Consider the following 25,870-nt stretch of genomic DNA (forward strand, 5'->3'; position numbering starts at 1 on the left):
ATGAACGACCACCTTTCCATAAAACCCGCTCTTAAAATCTTATCCAACAACCCTAAGTTAAACTAAACAATTAATACCGAGCAGTCATGGTAGTTACATAAATAATATTTGTATCGTTAGTAGCATATATAACTTCTTTGGGTACGAACTGATATTTCACTATCATTTTTTAAACATTTTAATAACTAATGGTGTAAACAGTTAGTGTAGTTTACATATATACAGTTAGTAGTAGGGTTCATATTCAGTTTGTGGTTATTTTAGGATGATTCCTGGAGCAAATACATGTATGTTATTATAAGTGTTATTATAAGATTTATTTATAGCACAATTGTTATCATATAACTAAAGTTTTATGCATTATTTCATTTTATTCATATATTTTGATTTATTTTAAATGAGTATTTATTATTAAATAAAATTTTATTTATTTGTGCTTGAGCAATATTCATTCATCGCTCATTTTTATTTATAATGCACTGTCTATATAGATTAACAATGTACCATTCATGGTTATTTCTGCATAGTACTTTTGTATACAACATTAATTGTTTATATAATTGGATACATATTTTGTCAATTATCCAATTAATTGGAAATGTATTTAAGGACAGTTTATTTGGTACATGATGGATTCTGATGAAGTCTGGATGTGATAGATGAAAGCTACCAATCCCACTGTGCTTGTTTTGTCGTTTGGTGTTAATCCCACTGTGCTTGTTTTGTCGTTTGGTGTTTCAATAAATCAACATATTTTTATTAAATTCGTGATACAGCATTTTTGTGGTACGATACGTACTAAGAGTTTACTGGAGGAGACCCTTCATGGTACATGCTTGCGGAGGTGTTTTTTCTTATAATACATATACCTTAAGCTTTTAAATATTCCTTTAGTATAATGTATGTATAAATTAGATTCAAAAATCCAGATGAAAACTGAATGGAAATATGTATACATAATAGTCCAAATAACATATTTCTTTAACAATAAATATAATTCATTTAAAATATAACAATGAAAAATTCAGCAACTTCACGCTAGTTGGCAAATCTACAAAAGCATGGCCATGCAGTTCTATAAATTAAATACTGTTTTCTGAAGACACCTAGTGGTTATACATGGCATAACACTCTGGTTCATTTAATGTAAGCCATACATATGAATAATCAAAATTATTATTTCTTATTAAACCATAAAGCTATTAAATCCATTCAGAACCCAAGTGTATGTCTTAAATAATTAAGAAAACAAAACTTTCATGATCTGTCTTTCAAAATCATTCATTCAAACCAGGTGTGAGCACTATCTAAAATGTTCGCAGCAGTCTCATTATGTATGTAATGCATGTGAATCACAATGTTTAAAAACTGTAACAAAGAAAGAAAATCAACAAATTCACATCCTTTAATTAGTCCACAGAAACCTGGCTGGAGTATTCTGTTTTTATAAATACTGTTTTTTCTGAGGGTGGATGGCATACAACAGTCTGATTCATGTTATACAATCTATACATATAAATAATCAGAATAAGTAATTCTCATTAGACCATAACACTACTAAATCAAACCAGAATCCTTGTATGTTTCTTAAATAGTTAAATAAAATTGAGAAAGTCAACCTTTCAAACTGCATAATTCAAAACAGGAGTGACCAGTACCCTAGTCTAAATTATCCAGAAACATTCATGGTGGTATAATTGTGTATGTAGTGCATATGAGTCATAATATTTATATATAATAATGAAAAATTCAACAACTTTAAACCATTTAAGAAGTCCATAGAATTCTGGCTCTAATATTCTGCAAATTTAATGCAGTTTTGTTGAAGACATCTTGGGGAGTTGTAGCATACAACAATGTGATTCTTTTAGTGCAATCAATACACATAAATAAACAAAATAATTGATTCTCATTAGACAATAAAGTTATTAAACTAATACAACTGTTACATCTTTTTTAAATGATTAAACGAATAGAGCTTATGTAGTCAACCTTTCAAAAAGCATCATTCAAACCAGAATAAAACAGTGCCCGTGTGTAAATTATCCAGAAACATTAGGGGAGTGCTAACTGAGTATATATCGCATGTAAATTATAATGTTTAACAAAGTATTTGGCATGTCCTATGAATGTAAATGTCACCGAAGGATACTTGATCTGGACAATGCACTAGATTTTTTCTACATATCTGTGAAGTCCCCCTTCTAGGCCAGTAATCAAGGAGCCTGAATCCTCACCACTGACACTGGAGATGGATGTTCATATGGAACAAAAATGGCTACACCCAGTATTTCAGGTTGCAGCTCTCTGCATCAAGCACAAGCACACAGGAAAGGCACTCAATCTGGAGCCTGGATCTCTCTCTCTCTCTCTCTCTCTCTCTCTCTCTTTCTCTCTGTCTCTATATCCAGTGCCCCATTGAGACTCTGCACTGGTGCAGCTGTAGAGTTGAGCCCTCAGCCAAGTGACCAAGCCAAGTCCTCCACCACTCTCTGTGTGAAACCAGTGCTTTGTGTCCCTGCTCTACACAGATGACACACACACTCATGGAGATTTGATTTGCATATCCACACACACACACACCTGGGAAAGGCTGTCACTGATTTTCTAGCTAAGTCTCCTTCTGCCCAGACTACAAGGTAGTAACACTGCCACCAGACACTCCAAAGCCAGCTACTCCAAGGCTCTTACAAGGCCACCCAATTATACTGAGTGAAATTAATATTAATACCAATGATAGTGTTTGACCAATGCAGTCAGGCTTTCAGGAGTGGTCACAGAGTCAACAAATAGATATAGGTACTGTCAAATGTTAAAATATTCTCTGAAGGACCAGCTACAATGAAAAGTTTAAATACATTTTAATAATAAATAATAAAATAAAATGAAAATGCTAAATATCTATTTACAATAAACACCAGAGTTTCAGTCATAGGAAATATTAAAATAAAACAGATTAACAGATTTACACAGATACAGAAAAACAATACTTAACTAATCTCATTATATTTTCCTGACAGATCTAAAGAATTGTTTTCCCTAGTCATTTACTAGAGCAAGGCAAGATGAAGTAGGTAAGTGGTCCATCTGTGCCAGGTTACAAAAACAGACCATCCTGAGACTTCAGTTTTATCTATAAATAAAACACAGTGGCAGCTGGTGACTTCAAATCAAAGGAGGACTGCAAAAGACAGCTGATTGGGTGGGGCCACCTAGAACAGGGTGGAGCTATAATACAGTGGCATCAATGCTGGCCATGCTTACCAATATACATGAAATAAATGCCCAGTCACTATGGCATATGCTGAATACTCTACACAGCACATTGTTACATGTATATACAGGTAGTCCAATCAAGACAAAATGAAGTGGAGAAAAAATATTTCAATGCATTAGCTACATGAGAGCTTACTTAATATCTAGATGGAAACAAAAAGGTTGTGACGCCTGAAAAAATAAATTACTTTTTAAATACATTACTGGAATGCTAGTCAAAATCAAGTATAAAAAAACAAGCACCACTCAACTCAAAACACTTCTCCTTGCAGTTCTAATTATAATTTATATTCAACTTTATAAAAGTACCAAGCAACATGCTGAAAGTAGCAGTCTCTGTGATAACCCCAGTCTCCACTTGTAAAAATGTTTCTTATCCAAAAAAGACCTGCTGCCAGACAACTATCTACTTTTTTCATGGAGAAAACATGATCTAAGTAAAAAAATGAACAGCAAACAAGAAACAAGCTCAAGATAAATTGCTTAAAGGATTACTGCATAGGTTATGGAGTACACATGATAGATTGGCATTCTGTTTATTTTACGGGTAAAGCTTGCAAAGTTGACTGCAAGTCTCCAACAAATGTAATGAGCTTCTGAAAATACTGTAATCCTGTCTTGTACTACCACTATAATGCAGTCTGTCCTCCAAAAGAAACAAGAAAGCAAGTATTAAGTAAAGCTGCATGGATTACTAGTCTTACAGCATACATAATTAGGCATACTTATCAGTCTTAATAGAAGTAGCCCTAGTATTATTCAATGAAAATTGCTTCTGTTTCATGCAAAAATATGCAGGCTAGTACAGACACGTATCTGTCACAGAATATTAGCTGACAAGGCTAAAGAACCTAATTCTCATTCATTGTTGCAAGGCACTAAACACAAGTACTTAAGTGGGTAAGGGTCAACAGAAACCAAATGTATGTTATGGTAAACAAAATTAATTATTTTGCAATAGGGTAGACAATTTACAGCAACTAAGTATCAGTAATGCATATAATCAGGTGAAAATAGATTTAATACATAATGATGTTCAGGGTACATATAAAGCAAATATCTTGTAAAAGTGGATGCTTTATAAAAGGGTGATAATTTTATCCTGATAAAACACCACAAAGCTGCAGAAATGAATTGCAATTTAAGGCCTAGATGAAAAGAATAAATCAGTCAATGCTGCTACATTAAAACTATGAGATCATTCAGGTCACGATTATCTGCAACCTAAAAGTGTAGGTTAAGGCTCTGAATTGAAATCATTCCTAAAAAAATACAGCATCAAACCTGACCAAAGTCCATTGTGCATTTTGGCTAAGTCAAGTTATAATGTTACTTAAGTGCCCTAATAATCTACACTTCATAAATTTCTCTGAAAAATATTTAGCTATTTCATAATACCATGCATCTTAAACAAATGTTTATAAAAGATTACATACTGACCAAGGCACATCAGTCTGCACTTTTTGTGATTTAATGTTTTCTGTTATTTAATGTAAGGAAATTTTGTGATGTCTGTAGAGCTATGTCTGCCATAACCATTTAACAAAACAACGATTGCTCAAGTGAAATAGCTTACAAGCTGTTAAAATAATGTTCTTGCATTTCTGAGTTCAACAGTACATTTCTGCATGTAACAGCTGACATCACACACACAAAAGGCCATACTGTAGACTAACAGTGACATTCTTATAACATCTGACTACCAGTCTATTTTCTGGCAGGTATAATTACTTGGCTAAAATAGAGCAATACTTTTTATCAACTCAGAAGTAACATTTTTATACGCAGCATATGTCAGATGGCCTTGTGACCCAGGACTGCTTATGGATGGGCACTCTAGGGCTAGAACTGCTCTTTTAGTAAATGAGGTTAACTTGCTGACAGGGTGGCAGAGTGCTGTAGTGGGTAGTATTGTTGCCTCACAGCAAGATGTTATCCAGGTTGATTTTCGGCTGGAATGCCTTCTGTGTGGAGATGTCATGTTCTCTTTATGTTCCCATTGGTTTTCTGTCAGTGCCTCAGTTTCCTCACACCTTCCAAAAAATTTGGCAGTCTGATTAATAACTGTAAAATCTCCCTTAGTGGGTCTGCAATATGTACCCAATGCATAAGAAAGGACCAACAATCTACTTCTATTCCATACCCGCCTAGTAAATTCAGTGGATGGCAGTAAACCTGTTCACTATGTACAAACAATTGCTAAATAAACAATCAGTTTTACTAAAATTAAATCAAAGATAATTTGCACTGTTACCATGTTATTTTATCATCCTTAAAAATGGTATCAGGACTGGCCTGTCTGGCCTATTCTAAACATTTTTCTCCTCAACATGTTGACTTAGGAGAATGGCTCAGCAGATACTATGCCATTTCAAACTGACTTGCACAACAAAAGCAGTGCATCCTTTGGAAAATACTTTGTTCTAGAGTTGCAATATGCCATATTGCTACAAGTAGGTACCTTATTAACAAACAACATGAGGCTACAAATACATTTAAAAGAATGTTGCAGTTAGTTGTCTGTTCTTGGACACAATGAGCAGTACCCTGCTTCACTTAGTTACTGGTTCTAGAACACTCCTTGTCTATTGATGCACGCGTGTGTGTGTGTGTGTGTGTGTGTGTGTGTGTGTGTGTGTGTGTGTGTGTGTGTGTGTGTGTGTGTAAACATCTACCAATGGGTTGATGCGCCATTCTGAAATGGTTTCACTGGCTTGTGTCAGCTGAGTGCTTGAATAGTCTACACATGTCCCATGACTTTGAACTGGATTAAATAGGTTACTGGAGAATGAATTAAAGAATATCACTGTAACACATGATTCCCCTCCACAGTATTCCTGTTCATTTTCAGTGTGTTATGACACTAAGAACTGCATTCATTTTTTCAGCAACATTAAATACCCACTTCCTGTCTGATAGATCAAGATGCAAATCAATAGTGTAGTAATCACTCTGTCAGAATGAAATAAGAACACACTTTCCAGTAATACCACCTACACTTGTCAAAACATTGTTTTTACATGAGGGTACACCTCTCATTATACTCCTCATACATCCATACTTAACTCCATAGTTACATAATGATGGGGATAGGAGAAAATCCCCCATACAACATGCATTGCTTTCAGGCATATGGGACCACCATACTACATACATAAAAATAACAAAAATTGGACTAATATTGTATTATAGAACTGCAGTGACTGACAGAATATGACAACATTTTTACAATGCTCCCAATAAGTTGCAGAAATTCTGATTACCATGGGAGGAAGTTACTTTTGTGAAACAAGATAATTAACTGCTTCCTTTAAATTCTTACCTGCTCCTGTTCAATCACTGTATACCAGCATTTGGTGGTTGTACTGGATACCAAATTCTATATATGCTTCCCCAAAGCTCTAATACCTGGTTCCATTCAATTACTTATGGTACTTGTATCCAAAGCCGAAGTCTGTATGTACTTCTATACTTTAAATAACGCTAAAGAAGCTAACTGTTTCTCAGCTCGCTATCTTTTTCCCAGCATGCAAACTGTGGGAAGAGAGCGAGACCCAAGAGCCAATCAGTAGCCACCCAGCCAGTCACGTCACATACGTGACTGCGAACGTGGCAGTCCGAGACCCTTCCATTCACTGCTGTTAGAAACCACATAGACTTGTGAGCATGTGTACAGTAAACTTCCTCTTATTAATCTGGATTGGTTTAACAGCAGTCTGGATTGAGAGAAACTATTTTTTTTTAAAGGCTCAAACTCGCCAAGCATGCATGTGCAGTTCGAGTTCCAGGACTTACGAGTCAGTCGGACTCACATCTAAGGAAGCCAAGCCACTAAGCCAGTCAGTATTTTTTTTTTACTAAATATATATATATTTATTTGTTTTTCTTTCCTTTTAGCTGGGGGAGATGCAGTCCTGCAGTCCAATAGCACGAGCTGGCACTGATAAAACATAATTTCCATGCTGGATTACAAATTGACATCACACACATCTGGTCATCTGACTTTTGGTTCCCACACTACTCCCATTACTAGACACTGAACCAGAATCACAAATAAATGTGTTACCATACCAACAGATAGAGCTTTGCTAAGATGTGTTATAGCATCTGGAAGCCATAAAACCATTTCAACACATTTACCCTTCCAGGGTAGCAATTAATTCACTGATATGGACAATACAACAAGGATTCTCAGTCCTTGTTTTGAAAGACTTTTTGTCTCTGGCTACAATCAGAATCATAAGATGAAGTCTTTATGGCCTACCAGGTAATTGAATTTCAAATTATTTTTCAAAGTTAGCTGGAGTGAGATTAACCTCTTTTATTCCTGTATCCCCTGTTACAATATATTAATTTCCACAGTTACAATGCAGTCTGACTTACAGGTGCATTCTTCTTTCTGTCTAGCAGGACCCACTGTTGGTACATTTTTTAACACAAGCAGCTTTACAGATATATTTTTTCAGCACAAGCATCTGTACAAATTGGTTTAATATACAAATGACATATAATTCTTTACAAAATTCCAGCGCTATACTGGCATATGTTACATATCCCCTGCCTTACTTCTCCTGGCATAGCTGGCAATACCTCACATCATTGCATCTCTCACTCATTTGAAAACTCAATCTAGCTTTTCAAGTGCCCCTTGAGAAATGTTGTTTGAGAAGAATGAGTCTGTCTGAGAATACATTAACCCATATCCTGTCTTGAGAACCCATCTTGACTGACATTGCTGACCCCACTACTGTGCTGCACTGTCATATCATATGTCTGCAACCCTAGGCTCCACCTTAATAACTGGACATTTTGCTGGATGGCTCAATAGATCCCCTCAGACTCCACCTGCCTCCTACTGCAAATACTTAGCGCTAGGGCCTCCCTGTCATGGTAAGACTTCATCATGTTAACATGGTAGAATTTGTGCCCCTGCCTTCGACCTAACAGTTCTACCATGTAGTTGACAGCACTGACCTTCCTTACCAATTTGAAGGGTCCCTCCAAAGCTGCCTGAAGCTTATTTTGTCTCACAGGAATAAGAACCATAACTTGCTGTCCCACAACATGCTTTCAGCCTTGAAAATTCCTGTCATACCAGACTGTTTATTGCTGTTGGGCTCCTGCCAGGTGCTCCTTGGCCAAGCCCATGAGCTCCCTAAACCTTGTCCTGAGGATTGCAGCATATGCTACAACAAACTCTTATGGAATTCACACTCACCCTCCCACATATCACAAATCAAATCTAAAGGCCCACTTATCCTATGCCCCTTACAGCAACTCAAAGGGTAAAAACCTGTGGATTCCTGGGGTATGTCTCTGTATGCAAACAGCCAGATGGGGCAAATATTTCTCCCACTCTCTCTTAAACTGGTCTGCAAATGCCCATAGCATGGTATTTAGTATAGAGTTTAAGCTCTCCACAAGACCAGTAGTCTGGGGGTGGTAGGGGGTGGTCTTTAGGTGCTTCACACCACAGTTCTTCCACAGAGAAGCCAGCAGGTTTGACATGAAATTAGCACCTCCACGACAGAGGACGGAGCTACTGTGGAACTTTGGGTACTCAAAGGTTCCATGATATCCATAGCTATCCTCTGAAATGACTTGTCAAACATAGGCAGAGGCATTAAATGAGTCTTGACCTTGTCATCAGCCTTGCCTACTTTTTCACATTGCTAACAGGTTCTGCAGTACCCTGTTACATCCCTTACAACCCCAGGCTAATAAAAGTTCTGCATAATATGTTTCTTGGTAAACTTTATGCCCATATGACCTGCAAAAGGAATGTCATGGCTATGGCTTGAAGTGCCAGATGGTAAGCTCAAGGCACTGCTGACTGCTGTATTACCTCATTCTATAGTCCTCCCTCAGGTGTCCACTCTCTATACAGTAATCCTTTCTTCCAGTATACAGACCCCCTTTCCTTAAGAATCAGATGCCTTTCTAGCAGCCTCTTAGTGCAGAGTCTGAGAGAAGCGGTTTCAGACCCAGAAATTGTAGTTTATTGGCCATTTGGGCAGTTTTTCCATATCTTTCAACTTTCAAGTGTAAAAGCCCGTGTTTGCACTTGTTTCCCACCTTTCCTGTAACTAAGCTAGTCCAGATACAGAATTGCTGTATCCAGGACTGTTTGTAAGCTTCTGAGCCCCCAAGCCTTTCAATGTTGGAGGGAAGCCTTCTAGCTTATCAGTGGGAGTGGTAAGCACTAGGTAACCTATCTACCACAAGAGGAGTGGTTTCTGGCCCAGAAATTGTAGTTTATTGGCTGTTTGGGCAGTTTTCCATCTGTTTCAACTTTCTGGTTTAAAAGCCCACTTTTGCACTTGTTTCCCACCTTTCCTGAAACTAGTCTAGTCCATATACAGACTTGCTACATCAAGGACTGTTTGTAAGCTTCTAAGTGTTGTCAAAAAGTCTGCTCTTCAATTTTCCCTTAGATCTGCTAGTTCTCTCTTCTCCTGCACTTTTACTAGCTTATTAGTCTAGCACTTTACCGGACTTCTTGTAGCAATTCTTGTAGCACACAAACATGCCAGCACTAAATGTTCTACAAGGAAACAGCTCCAGTACTTATTATTAATGCCCACCCCTCCAGGCATGTCAAAACATCAGTTCACTGTGCTTTCTCCTATTAGCCTTGTGAACTTGGGCATCCTGAGGCAATGCAGCAACTGCCTCATGTAGACTGACAACCCTCTCCTTTTACCTCCCAATACTCAGACTTGCGAGAGATGCACTTATATATCCAGATTGGGAAGCCACACATTCTCCAGGCAAGACCAGAATAGCTGGTCAAGAGGAAAAGTTCAACACTTGCACCGCACCACATGGAACACATAGCCCTCCGAAACACACATCAGCACTGCCTTCACATAAAAACACAAACCACACACCCACCCTTGCAGAGGCTGTCAATAAAAATCTACCCAAACAGCAGAGACCTCCAAGGCAGAAACACACATGACCACCACAACACAACACTAATCATGAGACACATAACTCTCCTAAACAGTGTGCCACTCAACCAAAGCCACTAAGGTAAAACAGCATGCCCAACACACTTGTCATAGGTGACTCAATACTGAGGCACACTGATGTTCCGCTCACTAGGTTGAATAAGGACAAAGTAACAGTCAGCTGCCTGTCAGGTGCTAGGATCCACCACATAATGCACGCACTCAGGTCCCTCAACAACAGGTACAAATATGACTCTATCATTGTGCATGTGGGTGTGAATGACTTGAGATGTACCTTCCTGGAATACATGAAAAGTGATATGGAGGAGCTCTTGGATTATGTAGCCCAGGTGGGTAAGACCCTAGCCCTGAGCAGCCTCCTACTATCACCCAGAATGATACCACAGTACAAGCAGAAAATGATTGATTTCAACAATTGACTAAGTTTCTGGTGTCATTCTAAGGGATCCAGTATCTGTCTGCCTGGGATGAAATGATTGACAGACCTTGATGCATTGCCAGAGATGGCCTGCATCTGTCACCCCTGTGCTTCCAGATGCTGGCCAAGGCTCTTGCCAACCCTATAGTGCCTTTTTTAGGCGGCATTCCAAAGACCAAACCATAACAGCTACAAACAAATGCAATCTGAGGGTCATGCTGCTTCAGTGCTATAAGTCTAAGTCTCAAAATGCACTTGCTTGAAGCACTCCTTAAAATGGACAACACTGGCATTTGTGCTGTAACAGAGACCTGGTTCATGGCAGCAGAAAGCACCCCTCCACTACCAGGCTATAACTCATTTCAAACCTTTCAACCCCAGAACTTGGACCGAAGCTCCAAAGACGGTGGTGTTTCCATATTCAAAAAGGATGTGCACACCTCCAGACTGGTAGTCCAACATAACGCATCAGAGATACTTCAGGTGCAGCTAAAATTGGGTAAGGCAGCGATTCAGGTCATAGCCTGCTATATGTCCCCAATCATGTCCTAAGACTCACACTCCATGTTCCAAAGCACAGTGGAGAATATTAGGGTTTAACCTAACACTTTCCTACTGGGCGACTTCAACTACCCCTCCATTAACTGGAAAAACTATTCGTGTACCAATACATTTGCCCAACATTTCCTGGAATTCATTAATTCCAATCCCCTGGACCAGCTCGTTCTTAGCCCCGCTAGAGGTAGCAACATCCTTGACCTGGTCATTACTAACATGGGCGACCATTGGTCTACACCATTAGTCATCTCCTCCCTGGTTAGATCTGACAACAAACTAATCACCTTGGAAATCAACATCCCTCCCACCCACCCCGTAAAGGTAACCATCATGAAAAACTTCTCCAAAGCTAACTTTGAACTCCTAAAAACAGAGGTGGCTAACTTCACAGCACCCATGCAAATGAACAATAGTTGCATGACTGCCGAATCATACATCAATGCACTGTAAGAACACATATACAAATGCATGGATCTTGCATACCCAATAGAAGCAAGACACTCGCCACCAAAAGTAGGAAGCCAATCTGGTGGTACCTGCCAAAAACAAGCTTTACAACAGAAGGAGGAAACTGATGCAGAATAAGTTGAAGTCCCAAGATGGGAAAGACTCCCTTAGCATCCTCCACAAAAAGTTGAGATCCCTCATCAAATCTTCTAAAGCTGGCTATGAAAACAGAATTGCAGCAGATAGTAAAGACAACCACAAGGCCTTCTATAGTTATGTAAAGAATCTCCATGGCAATACCCAGATTTGCTCTGAGCTATGGCACAATGGTACCTCCTGTACTGAGGCATAACCTCAAACTAGTTTATTAAATAAAATGCATGATGCATAATATTATCAGTTGTTCAAAAAACAAAACTTGATATAAATAACAAATAAATAACAAATTCAAAAAACAAATAAACAAATAATAGTGTATAGTAATACTTAAATACCATATAAGGTTATAAATAAATGGTCATTTGGTCAGGTGATATAATAGCATGTGTTAGTATAATCAGTATTGATCTTTGTTACTAAGAATACTTAAGAATGCCCAACTGATTTTGTCTAATATAGTACTATTATTATCAATGACCGTAAATATAAATTTTGCAGATGGATGTTTGATGGAATGTTGTAAAAAGGTTATTTGGCGGTGTTACGAATATCACTTGTCGAATCACACTCGATGATTCTGAGGGCTGATTTTGAGAATACTAACATAGAACCTAGCAATGATGGCAATGGCAATAAATCACCCAACTAGATGAACAATTATGAAAAGATACGAGTGTCAAATATAATACTAGTATTGGCACTAGGGCACTATTAAGGGTATTTAATAACATTTCCACAGAAGAAGGAAGATGACCACTTTAATTTTATTAACATTTTCATCCCCAGTGTGAGAAGAAGTCTATGGCAAGCACCTAGCTATCGATGTTTATAGTGGGTATATAAAGAACCCAAAGTTTTGCCCCTCCTGCGGAAATAGAACATTGTTCAGTAAATATATGATGAAGATGGTCGATGAACATAGTCATATTCAATTATTGTTTCAACACATATCTAACAAGTTTATGATAATTCCCAAAAGTGGTAAATAAATTGGTAATAAAATCTAATAACACCAAATCTAATTGGTATCGTAATTTTCCGATCTCTCATGTTGAATCCTTCTCACCTATTGTAAGACCATCCATCTTACTCTAGATCTCTATCCAAAATCTCTTGTTTAAATCCTGTTTTAGCTTCCTATACATAATCAGCCTCCTAAAGTTAATAAGTTTTATGCGTAAAATTATCGATTTTGGAATATTCTTGGGAATACGTGACGTACCGGCATGCTTGAATGGTGGAGGAGGGTGTTGAACTGTGAATATTCCTGTGTGGAGTAATGTCAGGGTGTTATCACTCATTACGATATGCCGTAACATCAATTTAACATAATTGACTAACTTATGACTTGTTATCGAAAATTCAATACCCCAAATATTAAATATCAAAGTATTAATGTAAATTCCATTCCAACAAATACATCACATATTCCACATTACCAAATCACATCTAGATAGCCATCAATCCAGCATCTCAACCAAGTAAATGTTAATGTTATGATGCGTAATGCAGACATTCCTCCAAGTATCAGATAAAAGGTCGGCATATATGTATGCCATAAAAGATCGCATATATTGGGGCAACCTCTCAATTGCTGCCAATATCTCCAAATCCCCTAACACTTTGTTGGGAACAAAAAAACATTTGCATAGGACATACTCAGACAAATCCTGATAGAGATCAGGAAATTGTGCCCAGAGAATCTAAAGCAAAGCTGCCGGCCCAAAGTGGAATACTACAGCTATAAGATTTCACAATACAAGTAAGAATGATCCATTCAGGATCTAGATCCATTCAGGATCTAGATATTAAGAAATTCAGTATTATCTGTATGCAGGTATCTGACCATAGGCAATGACCATATATAATATGATATGATATTATACATGTAGATACAGATAGGAGTTCTCCAAGTCATCCATGTGGACACAATGGAGTCCAGGTAAGGTATTTATGGATTTTTGGTTTTGGTTGGTATATATTTGTTTTGTGGTTTTTGTGGATGAAGATGTTGGAGCAGTCTTTCTGTGAATAAATCATTCCTTCTTGTACAGCTCTTGAATAAACTGATCAATATCTTGTTTAAAGGTTTAAAACATTGTCAAATGGTTCAACTATTTGTTCAACAGTGCCTGAATTCGTCATGGAATCTGTATTCATGTTTTGTCTTCCTTGCCTCCTCCCTCCCCTCGGGAACTTTGATTGAAAGATCTTTTTAATGAGTTTATTGAGTTTGTGTAATGATTGAACAGCTTTGGCTACCTCTGTCCTATAGGATCTCCTCTCCTGATGTGCTGGTGTAGCTTAGGTCATGTTGTTTCAAAATAGGACTTTTCTTTTCTCTGATCTTCCCCACCCCTGATCCCTTGAACCGAACACTTCACACTTTTGGACTTGAAAAAGGGTTCCTCTCTCATAATCATGTGTATCCCTAGAAAATTTTTATATCTTCCTAAATAATATATCTATCCTATCAGCACACAACCCCCATAATATTCTTGATCTAAATCAAAAATAAAATTCAATGTGTGAGCAGGATATCCAAAGGAAGTGCCCTGTATGGGGATACCAATAATCAAAAGGATAGAAAAAAATAAGTAAGGAATAGTTGCAATGGTAGTTTTGAATAATATAACAATAACAAAATCCCATTTAAGTAGGTAATCAATTGTAATATAAATATATAACAGCAGGAAAGGAGTGGAGTCACCAAACAACTGTCACAAATGTAGTATTACATATACCCTTAGTTTACCTTAAAAAATGTAGAACATCCATAGATTTACAAATATTTAATTTTAAGGAAACTTTTGTATACACCAAACACAAAAATACCATCTTAAATGTAGCTAAAACCAAAGATGTCCCCCCTAACCACAAACAATGATCTATTGATAGAATAACAGAAAAGGCCCAATCCTACCAACAAACAAAAGCGTTATAATGCTCTTCACTAAGTCCCTTAGTGCAACTACTGTGAACAGCATATCTCAACAAACAAACAAAAGGGCAACAAAAGGCCAAAACTTTTATTGGAATAAAATAGGTGCCATGAAAGCACCATAATACTCTCACCACAGCAGAAAATTTTAAAGCATAACCTCAAACTAGTTTCGGTAGAACACCTTCTTCAGTGAGGACAGATAGCAAAGACAAACTCCATTCAACACACAACAAATTCTATATTTGTTACCAAAAATCCATAAATTAACATCATATCTAAAGCCATTGTGCCTATGGTCAGCCACACTGGGCGGCTACAGCTTTTATTATATTATTTCAAAAGCTGATCTCTATCCACCAGGATTTAACACCTTACAATATATGCGATTTTTTATGGCATACTGGAGGAATGTCTTGCTATCTTGATGATTGCTGGATGGTGTATTTGTTGGAATTTGTGGAACATTTGAATAATAATATTTGGGGTGAATTTTTGATAACATATCATAAGTCAATTATTGACTTTTATATCGTAATGAGGATAACACCCTGAATACAAAAATACACAGGAAATATCCACAGTTCAACACACACCATCCACAATATTCCAAAATCAACTCCTCTCTGGTTGATTATGAGGACGCTAAACAGGATTTAAACAAGAAATTTTTGTGGACAGACCAACATGAGAGGAAGGATGGTGTTATGGATGACACCATTAGATTTATAAAAATCACCAACTTATTAGAAATGTGTTGAACAATAATTGGAATATACTTATGGCTAATGACCATCTTCGTCATATATTGACTGAACAATGTTCTATTTCCTACAGGAGGCAAAACTTTGGGCATGTTATTTTCCCACTATAAACATCGATAGTGGTATAGACAACTTACCATCACTGGGGATGAACTTTTGGGATTCCCTTGTGGTCATTGTTCTTCTTGTGGAAATGTTAATAAAATTAAACAATTTTCTAGTGCCAATACTAGTAAGATATTTGACACTGCCAATTGTTCATCTAGTTGGGTGATTTATTTAGCCACATGCCATTGCCAAGCTTTCTATGTAGGTAAAGTCTCTCAGAATCAGAATAGGTGAACACGCGTGTGATATTCGAATCACAAAATCAGTAATGCCTTATACCAACATTCCATCAAACATCCATCTGCAAAATTTATATTGCGGTCATTGATAAAAATACAGGGAATAGACAAAATCAGTTGGGTTGGCAAAGTATTCTTAGTAACAAAGAAAAATACTGGATTATACACTTGGGAGCTCTATTCCCACCTGGACTAAATGACCATTTATAATATACCTATATATGGTATTACACACTATATTTTGGTAACATTTGTTTATTTATTTAAGTGTACATTGTTATTTATATCACATTTTGTGTTTTGAACAACTGATAATATTCTATCATTATGGGAAGTGCATTTTATTTAATAAATGTTCTGCACACTTTAAATAAATCACATGGAATGGAGTTTGTCGTTGCTATCTGTCCTCACTGAAGAAGGTGTTCTACCGAAACTAGTTTGAGGTTATGCTTTAAAATGTTCTGTTGTGGTGAGAGTATTATGGTGCTTTCATGGCACCTATTTTATTCCAATAAAGCCTTTGGAACCGTTTTGCTGGCCTTTGTTTGTTTCATGAGATGATTTTGGGCCGTGCAAGCTTGAACTTGCATGGGTTTGTGTGTTACCTCCTGTACTGAGCCAACAGATATTGCCAATATACTGGCCAAAAGATTCATTGCCAACTTTACCCCTCTCTCCCCACCAAAGGACCAATCACAATACCAGTAGATTGCCAGGCACCCAGTACTACTACTACTGCTCAGGTTAAAACAGCACTGTCCAAGGCCAAGAATACAGCTTCTATGAGACCTGACAATATCCCTGGCTGTATTCTACATGAACTACAGAGTGAACTGGCTCCGTACCTGTGTGCCCTGTTCAGTCACAGCCTCACCTTAGGTTTTGTCCCTACCAAATGGCATGCTGCTACAGTCATCCCTCTCCACAAAGGAGGAGCAACTACAGGCCCTGGGAACTATCGCCCCATTAGCTTGATGAGTCTGGTATGCAAAACTATGGAACGCATCATCATGGACCTAATAAGCAAGGATATAAGGAATCTCCAAACTCTGGATCCCACACAGTTTGGTTTTGTGAAGGGTAGATCATGCTTGCTCAACCTGGTCGAATTCTTTGAGTCAGTCACCAGAGCTGTTGATGATGACAAGGTGGTTCATACAGCCTACCTTGATCTGGCCAAAGCCTTTGATACCATTCCCCACTCAGGAATCATAGAAAAACTCACTAAACTAGTTATCAACCTCTATATCACTAGGTGGGCTGCAAACTGGCTCACAGATAGAACCCACAGTGTGAAAGTAGCTGACTCCAAGTCAGACTGCTGACCAGTCACGAGTGGTGTCCCGCAGGGTTTGGTCCTGGGTCCTCTCCTGTTTGGTATCTACTTCTCTGAAGTCCAGGCCAACACAAAGGGGTTCTGGCTGACAAAGTTTGCAAATGATTGCAAGTTTGGAGCTATTATTAACTCCCCAAGTGATGTTGACATCCTACAGAAAGGCCTCACTGAGACGAACGACTGGTGTCAGAACCATGGCCTTAAGCTCAATGGCAAAAAATGTGTCGTCATCCCCTTTGGGAAAACCTAGGTTGCCATGAATTACCACATTGATGGTAGTCAGCTGAACACAGAAGGTGTTATAAGAGATCTGGGAACACAGGTTGACAGGATCCTCTCTTTTGACCACCACACTGCCACTGTGGTCAGAAAGTCCATCTGTGTGGCACATCTCATTACTATGAGTTTTGCATCCAGGAAGAAAGAGGTCATTATCTCTCTCTACTCTTCCCTCATTAAGCCAATCATTGAGTACAATGCCCCATTTGGCATGTACCTCACTAGACATCTGCAACAACTGGAGAGGCTGCAAAAGTACCTCATAAAGAGGATCCTAGGCCTTAGACACTTGTCCTATATGGACAGACTCAAAAAACTCCAACTATTCTCTGTCTTATATCGCCTACTTAAAGGTGATCTCTGCTTGACTTACAAAGCCATGTCTGACTCAGTTCTGTTAGAAATGCTACATATAAAGAAATGCCAATCCCTCCACACCACACACTCCATAGACCTCAATCTCATTACCACAATCAACAGAACAAGCTGGAGGGACAGGTTCATAACCCAGAAACTGCCCATGCTATGGAATAGACTTCATATACATGTCAAGCAGAGCACCTCACTGGCCCTCTTCAAGAGAAATCTTGATGAGTGGGTGGGAAATAGAAAATTCACCCCGGGGATCACTCCAGTAGCTCTACTTGCAGAGGCACTGGGAACAAAGGTTGGGTGGCATGATGCCAGGGTAATCCTATGGGCTAGGCTTGTAAAGGATCCAGGGCCATTAGCCTAGTACACACCTATGAACCTATTCCTGTCTCAACTCTATCTTTGTGATCCTTCCCATCTCCACTTAAACAGTAAATCTGGTATCCTTTGACAGTGGTGCCTCACTGTCAACCTGGGCACTACCACTTACCTCTGCCCTTGCAGTCACTCTGTCCAATGGAATATCAGTACCTACCAGCAGCTGCGGCTCACCTTCAAGCTCACTGCTACAGGGTAGCTCCCTTCCTGAAATAGCCATCTCACCAGCCCTGGCTTCAGGTGTGGTGTCTGTCTGGATCTTCCCCAGGCTACCAGACCCATATGCCTGTCTCTAAGCCTGCTGCATGTAACTGCATGCACACAAGGTACTGCATTATCAAAATCATTCCCTATCAAGACATCTGCTCCTCAAACACACCAACTTGCTTGCTTCTTTTTCCACCCTCATAGTCAGGGTAAACCCTGGCCAAAGGCATTTGGAATGGGCTCCATCCTAAAGTGCTGACTGTAGTGAACTTATCAAGTAAGTACTGTTCCTCTTTAAACACTGCAGGCTTCACAAGTCAGAGCCTGTGTCTCTCTCTTAGCAGTGGCCTGTTTTCCATCAGCTAAAATTGGATGTAAACTCTAATGATAGTTTGGTACCCCTGTTGTCTCTGGATAACTTACCACTGGCATACTGTTATTCCCACTTGCTGGCTCCCCCAACTTTTGTTCTCCACCTCACGTCCATGGACATCTATATGATACATGGCCCCACTGATTATATTTATAACATTTGACCCTTTATCCTGGCTGTGTAACTAAACTAGTGACTTCCCTTGTTACTGGGGGACTCTGCTGGCATTGTTTAGGCTGCTCACCATGAGTTCCCTTACACCCATGTGCATCAATAGTATCCCCTTCTTGTGCAGTGATGCCCTGCTTGCTAATTTGAGATCCCCTTTTCTCCCCAGCTCATCAGCAGAGTTACACTCCCAGTCAGCCAACCAGATTCTCATGTCATCAGGCAAAGTGCTAAGGGTTTGTTCCCTCACCAAAAGGTCTGCCAGCCTTTCAAAAGTGGTGACCTAACCCCTATTCACCCACCTATGAAAATAAGTGCCTTTTTCAGCAATATAATCACATGCACTTTTATCTGCCTTGGGTCTGTGCTCATAAAACTTTTTTTCTGCAAGCTTCAGGTGTTAACATAAAACATTCTAGTAAAGAATGTCTTACTCTATCATAGTTTAAACAATCTGTATCAGACAATTTAGAAACAGCAGTTACAGCTTTACCATGGAGTAAGGGGGTCAGGAGCCATACCTAGAGCCCTTGGTCAACATTATACTATTTACATGCTTTTCAAGTATATGAATAAAACTATTAAAATTGTCACCCCCTGTAAACTGTGGAAGAAATTTAATGACCTTTATTGCTTCTGGGGTTTGGTTATTTCCTTCCCCATTGCCTCCACGTTCCTGTCAAAGTGACAGCATCTCCCTCTCATGTTGATGCTGCTTCACATTTTCTTTGGCATCCAAACACCTCAGTCTCTTATTTTCTTTTACATCCAAATGCTGCAGGCTCTCTGCTGATTCTAATTCCAAACGTTTGGCCTCCAGTTCAAATCTCTTTAACTTCAGACAGATTTTTAAGTCCTCTGTGATAAAGGTAAACTGTCCTGTTTCTGAGGGCTGCAAATTCCCATCACCAAACTGGTTATTTTCATGGTTTTCATCTGAGCTGTAACTAAGGCTAAAATTTCCTCTTTAGTCAGGTTGGCATGCACCAGTCCTTTGGCTTCACACACCTTGGCCAACTGGTTCTTTGCCAGCTTGCTGTAATCCTATGCTGACATCTTTGCCTGCCTTCCCTGACTAAACTAAGCTAATACAAAATAAATAAAACTGTTGTGATAATGAAACTCTGAATGTGTACTTTGTGACTGCTGAGAATACACACAACTTCAGTGACAACTGCCTACAGATTACAGAAGTTCAATCAATATCCACACCACTGACCACCAATGTGTGACCCCTCCCAGGCCAGTAATCAAGGAGGCTGAGTCCTCACCACTGACACTGGAGATGGACATTTACTTGGATCAAAAATGGATACATCCAGTATTTCCAGATGCAGCTATCTGCATTAAGCACAATTTCCCTTATGATCACACAGGGAACACATGCAGTCCAGGGTATAAATCTCTCTCTCTCTCTCTCTCTCTCTCTCCAATGCACCAGTGAGACTCTCCACTTGCACAGCTGCAGATCTGAGTCCTCAGCTGAGTGACCAAGCCAAGTCCTCCACCATTCTCTCTGTGAAACCAATGCTTCATATCCCTGCTCCAAGCAGATGACACACACACACTCCTGGAGATTTGGTTTGCACACCTACACACACACACCTAGGAAAGGCTGTTACAGATTTACTAACTATGTCCTCTTCTGCCCAGACTATATAGCAGTTACATTCTCACCAAACACTCCAACGCCAGCTAGTCTAAAGCTTTTACAAGGGTACCCAGTTATACTGATTGAAATTAATACTGATACCAATGATAGTGTTTGACCACTGCAGTAGGGCTTTCAGGAATTGACACAGAGTCAACAAATAGATATAAGTACTCTCAAAAGTAAAAAATATTCTCTAAAGTGCCAGCCAAAATGAAAAGTTTAAATATATTTAATAATAAATAATAAAATAAAATGAAAATACTTAATATCTATTTACAATAAATACCAGAGTTTTAGTCACAGTAAATATTAAAATAACACAGATAAATAGATTCACATAGACACAGAAAAACAGTACTTAACTAATCTCACTATATTTTTTGGAGTAATCTAAATAATTACTATTCCCTGTTCAATTTTAGTACTAATCTATGAACCTATGAACCTAAGACAAAATGAAGCAGTTGAGTGATCCTTCTATTTCAGGTTACAAAAACAGACTGGCCTAAGACTTCAGGATCATCAGGTATTAAAACATCATTTCTATGCTGGATTACAGAACAGCAGCACACATATCTGGTCATCTGACCTCTAGTTCCTATACTATCCCCATTCTTAGAAACTGAACCAGAATCTCGCACATATGTGTTACCCTACACACAAACAGAGCTTTGCTATGATGTGCTATAGCATCTGGAAGCCATAAATCCATTCCAACATTTCCACCCTTCCAAGGTTGCAATTAGTTCACTGCTATGGACAATACAACAAGGATTTCTAGTCCTTATTTTCACAGACATTTCATCTCTAGTCACAATCAGAACTGCAAGATGCAATCTTTATGGCCTACCAGGTAATTTAATTTCAAACTATTTTTCAAAGTTAGCTGGACTTAAATTAATCTCTTCTCTTCCACTATCCTCTGATACAATATATTAATTTCCACCATTACAATACAGTCTGACATACAGCTGGATTTTTTCTTTCCATCCAACAGGACTCACTGTAGGTACATTTTTTAACACAAGCAGCTATACAAATACATTTTTTTAACAGAAGCATCTGTACAAATTAGTTTTATATACAAATGACATATAATTCTTTACAAATTTCCAGCTAGCATTGCTGGCATATGTTGCATATCCACTGCCCTTCTTCTCCTGCATTGCTTGCAATACTGCACATCATCATAAATTTCATGTCACTGACATGAGCTTAGATTCAAATTCTGAATATGGCAAGAAGACAGATGGAAAGTTCAAAATATGAAGCAAAAGAACAGGAGTTAGACAGTCTTAAAACATGGTGATTTAATAAAGATGTCTGAAAATAGATAAAGACTGAAAAAGTGGATATATCTAGCTCTGAGAATGATAATGTGAGTTTATGAATTATAAATAAATATTTTATTTTAAGGATAATGAACCTATATAACAGCTTTTTGGATGAGGAGATTGTTTCTCAGCCTAAATAGAAAATATAAATTGCATTGTAAAGGAAAATCACATGGAAAAATGCATAGAGATTCTTTTAGACCTAGAAGGAGTATGTAAATGACATTGAGGCTAAGAAAAATGGTGAACTTGATTGAATCAGCACATTAGTATATTGACTTGCTGTCACAGACAGATGAATTAGAAATACCATATGTTTTTCTATTTTTCAAGTAATTTGCATGTTTCTATACTTATGTGGTTTTATGTATTACATGTGATGTAAGTAGTCACTAACATTGGCTCTTCTTTTATAATGACCATGTCATATATGCTGTCCTTTCAAAACTCGCCTTAAATTTCCCTGAGTCAGTCATTTATTCATATCAATAAATCAAAGTGACTGTCTTAAAATGGTGGTATCATCTGCTTGTTCTGGATATATCGCATATGTATACTGTCTCTTACATTATAGGTCCAACTACTGAAGAAACAGATTCTGAAACAACACAAGGCAGTCATTCAAGTTCTTTTTCATTCTTTGGTATGTATATACTTTGAAAATTATATATTTTATTAAGTGTTTGCAAGCATATAAGCATGGAGCAGATTTCATTATAGTATTTTTGGTAGAAGTGCTAAATTTTAGAAGTCTTAACAATAAATTGTGTCATTTCAAAGACTTTCCTGCAGTGTGTATGTGTGTGTGTGTGCATGCGCATGTTAATTTGTCAGTAAAATCAATATAATCTTGTTTAAATACAAAATGCAGTTCAAAAACTCTAAATTATATTTTATTTTGTTGGCACAAATCTAATGAGACAGGTGGAAAAGTTTCAAAATCTGCAAAAAGTAATTGTAGAAGCTGGAAGATAGGTAAATATTTTCTCTTACAATAGCAAATATCAGCGATAATTAGAATCCTTGCAGCTGAGAATCACGGTCACTGTGATGTCACTGATCTAACTACCACTACTTACCTTCTGGGTATGTTGCTCTTTAACAACTATCAAAACATCCAAAATAAGCAAAGCATATTGTCAGAACATGGTCTATTGTGAGAAAAATGTATTCCCCAGTGGCAGTTGAGTAATGCAATTAGGGTAGTAACATCACATGTGTACGTGTGTTGGTGTATCTCAGTGTATCCACATGCACATATGAGAACCAGGATGATTAAGGGAACTCTAAGCCATAAAGAACTCACAGCATGTTGAATCTGTTTTTAATAAAATTAAATGGTGTACATGAGAGTATAGAACAGCAGAGGGTAGGCAGTAGGAGACAGCAAATAGAGGGAAGCACACAAAATAAAAATTAAGGAACAAATAGGATTTAGGAGGTAAAAGTAAGGCAATAATAATTTAGCTTTCATACAAGTAACTTAAATTTAATTTAAATTCAGTTAAAGAGTCCTTTGAATTATAGTTCATGGAAGTGAGGAATGTAAAACTTCTTTGAAAGAGAGAGAGACAAAAGTGTTCATTGGTGATCACTAAACGTAACTGAAAGTTTTAAAGCCTTTTTTGGTTAACAGAATAACATTGTATTCCTGCTGAAGTGGGGAGTTTCATAGCTCAGTAGATGGTATTCTGAATCCAATTATGAATTAGTTAAATGAATTTACTATTTTTAACAATGGGCTGGAACTGATTATTTATATAGTTTAGCATCTGTGATGTGTATATACATATATATATATATATATATATATATATATACACACACACACACACATACACACACATATATATATATATATATATATATATATATATATATAATCTATGTAATATATATATATATATATATATAGATATATATATGTATATATATCAATATATATGTATATACACAAGTATAAGTATTGTGTTTTTGGACTTCATAAATTATTTTGTAGTGTATATTTATTTATTTAGTATATTCCATTCATCTTTATGAAGAAAGTTAAACTAGTTTATTGCTTAAATGTTGTTTCCTATTACATGGGTTATATTTACTGAGCAATACCTGATCACAGGGTGATTACCATTGTTTTAAAAATGTGAATATTGGAGGTTGTTTTAGTTCTGAAGAAGTCTGTTTTCTTGGGTCAGATGAAAGCATTGCTGAACTCATTTATTGTGGAATCTTGAAGTTCTGTGATTAAAAGTTTGCATAGCTCAAAGTTTGCTTCCAGTTGTTTACCATTTTAGCAAGTACTTTCCAGGAAGGACTTTCTGCCTGTGCACTTATTTGTTTTTTTTATTTTTTCATGTGCACGTACACCTTTTGCCTTGTTAAAAGTTAAGCTAATACTCATTTTATGGGACAAGTGCCTATTTTCTATCTATCAAATGGTGGGGGAAGCGAAGTTAAAAGGAATGGAAAAATGGTTAGTATAGGTAGCAGGGTCAAGCACACAAATATCGAACACAGACAAGATTGACAGGGAGGTGTTGACACATTGAGGGAGGGGGAAAACAATAGATTAGGAAACAATAGACTAAATGAAGAAACATGATGATGGGGAGGGCTGCACAACAAACTGGGGAGGGCGATGAAGGAAAAGGAAAAAGGACACTGGGATGCAGGATAGTGTGAGTATAATCCCCAGCAGCACCCTGCTCATGTCTGATGCAGGGGAGTCCAGACACCATCTTGTGTTCCCTCATCATTATGTCTTGCCTCTGATGGAGCTGCAAGTGATGGGCAAGCATAAGACTTTGCATGCAAAAAGTGGCCAGTATTTTCATCAGGATACCAGTCCACCATCTCCATTGCCACTTCTGCAAGCTGTCTGTGGGTAGTATACTACCCAGCCCTAGTAGAACCTCTGGCCAGAACTACAGCATCCCTGAATGGTGAAGCCTCAGCAGAGGCAGTGCTATGGAGCATATCAGCCTACCATGAGTACAGTACTGGGGAGGTGGCCTGGTAGTGTTTTCCTGTAGTGGCTTGTGGTCCATAACTTAACTGCAGGCACTGCTGTGGCTGCCGCTGCTGCTCTATATAAAAGTAGAATAAAAGGAGAGAAACAACATATCAACTCAAAAAGGTAGTAAAAAAGAAAGGCTAGAGATTGGGGGATAAATGCAGACATATAATGAAAAACAACACAACTTAATTACAATAATACAGTAGTTCAAGAACTGTAGCATTGATATTAGAAAACATTACTGAGATTCACAGTGGACTACTACAAGTACAGAGATGCACCCTAATAATTGCAATCTGTGTACACTGAACGTTATATGATCTGATATATATATAAATTTCACTGTGGTTGCCTATATATTCATTGTGTGTTAATTAAATATGTCTTACTGCACTAGTGTAATTCCATGGGAATATTCTGCTGTGTCTTACCTCATGCACTAAATAAGGTACCCTGGAAATTGTATGTAGTTATGTACATAGCTATCTTTTACTGACCATATTTGTCTATCATGCCCAGTATCCTGTTTTCAGGTATTCTTGCTGCCTACAGGAAAATTTAGCCATGCATTATGTAACTTAACCTACTCATTTTAATAAGTCTATAGGAGCTGCCACCAAATGAGGTAGATGGGACCTTTGATAAACATCTCATCTGAAGCGCAGCACACTTAGTGGTGTAACACCCTATTCCCATGCATTGCAATTAAAAAATGAATCAAAACACCTCTTCTTGGAATAGACCCCATAGCCTTCTGATCTTCCTCAATCAAAGGAGATTGTGCTACCTGTTGATGGACTAACATGACTTCTAAAGCAAAGCAAAGCATGCAGCAGTGAGCAAGCACACCTCCTAAATGATTACAA

At 37.9% G+C, this 25,870-nt stretch overlaps 1 protein-coding gene across 1 annotated transcript in view; it reads left to right on the forward strand.

Annotated features, from left to right (window-relative positions):
* Positions 1 to 25,870, forward strand: part of LOC122806372 (tyrosine-protein phosphatase non-receptor type 22-like) — a 196,059-nt gene that overhangs the window by 158,025 nt on the left and 12,164 nt on the right. The window contains exon 9 of the mRNA XM_044076723.1: positions 22,563 to 22,631. Within this exon, the coding sequence (XP_043932658.1) occupies positions 22,563 to 22,631 (69 nt within the window). The remainder of the gene's footprint in view (positions 1 to 22,562; positions 22,632 to 25,870) is intronic.

The sequence above is a fragment of the Protopterus annectens genome, chromosome 7.part0 (assembly GCF_019279795.1).
Source record: "Protopterus annectens isolate FY-2018-M chromosome 7.part0, PAN1.0, whole genome shotgun sequence".
NCBI classification, from domain to species: domain Eukaryota; kingdom Metazoa; phylum Chordata; order Ceratodontiformes; family Protopteridae; genus Protopterus; species Protopterus annectens.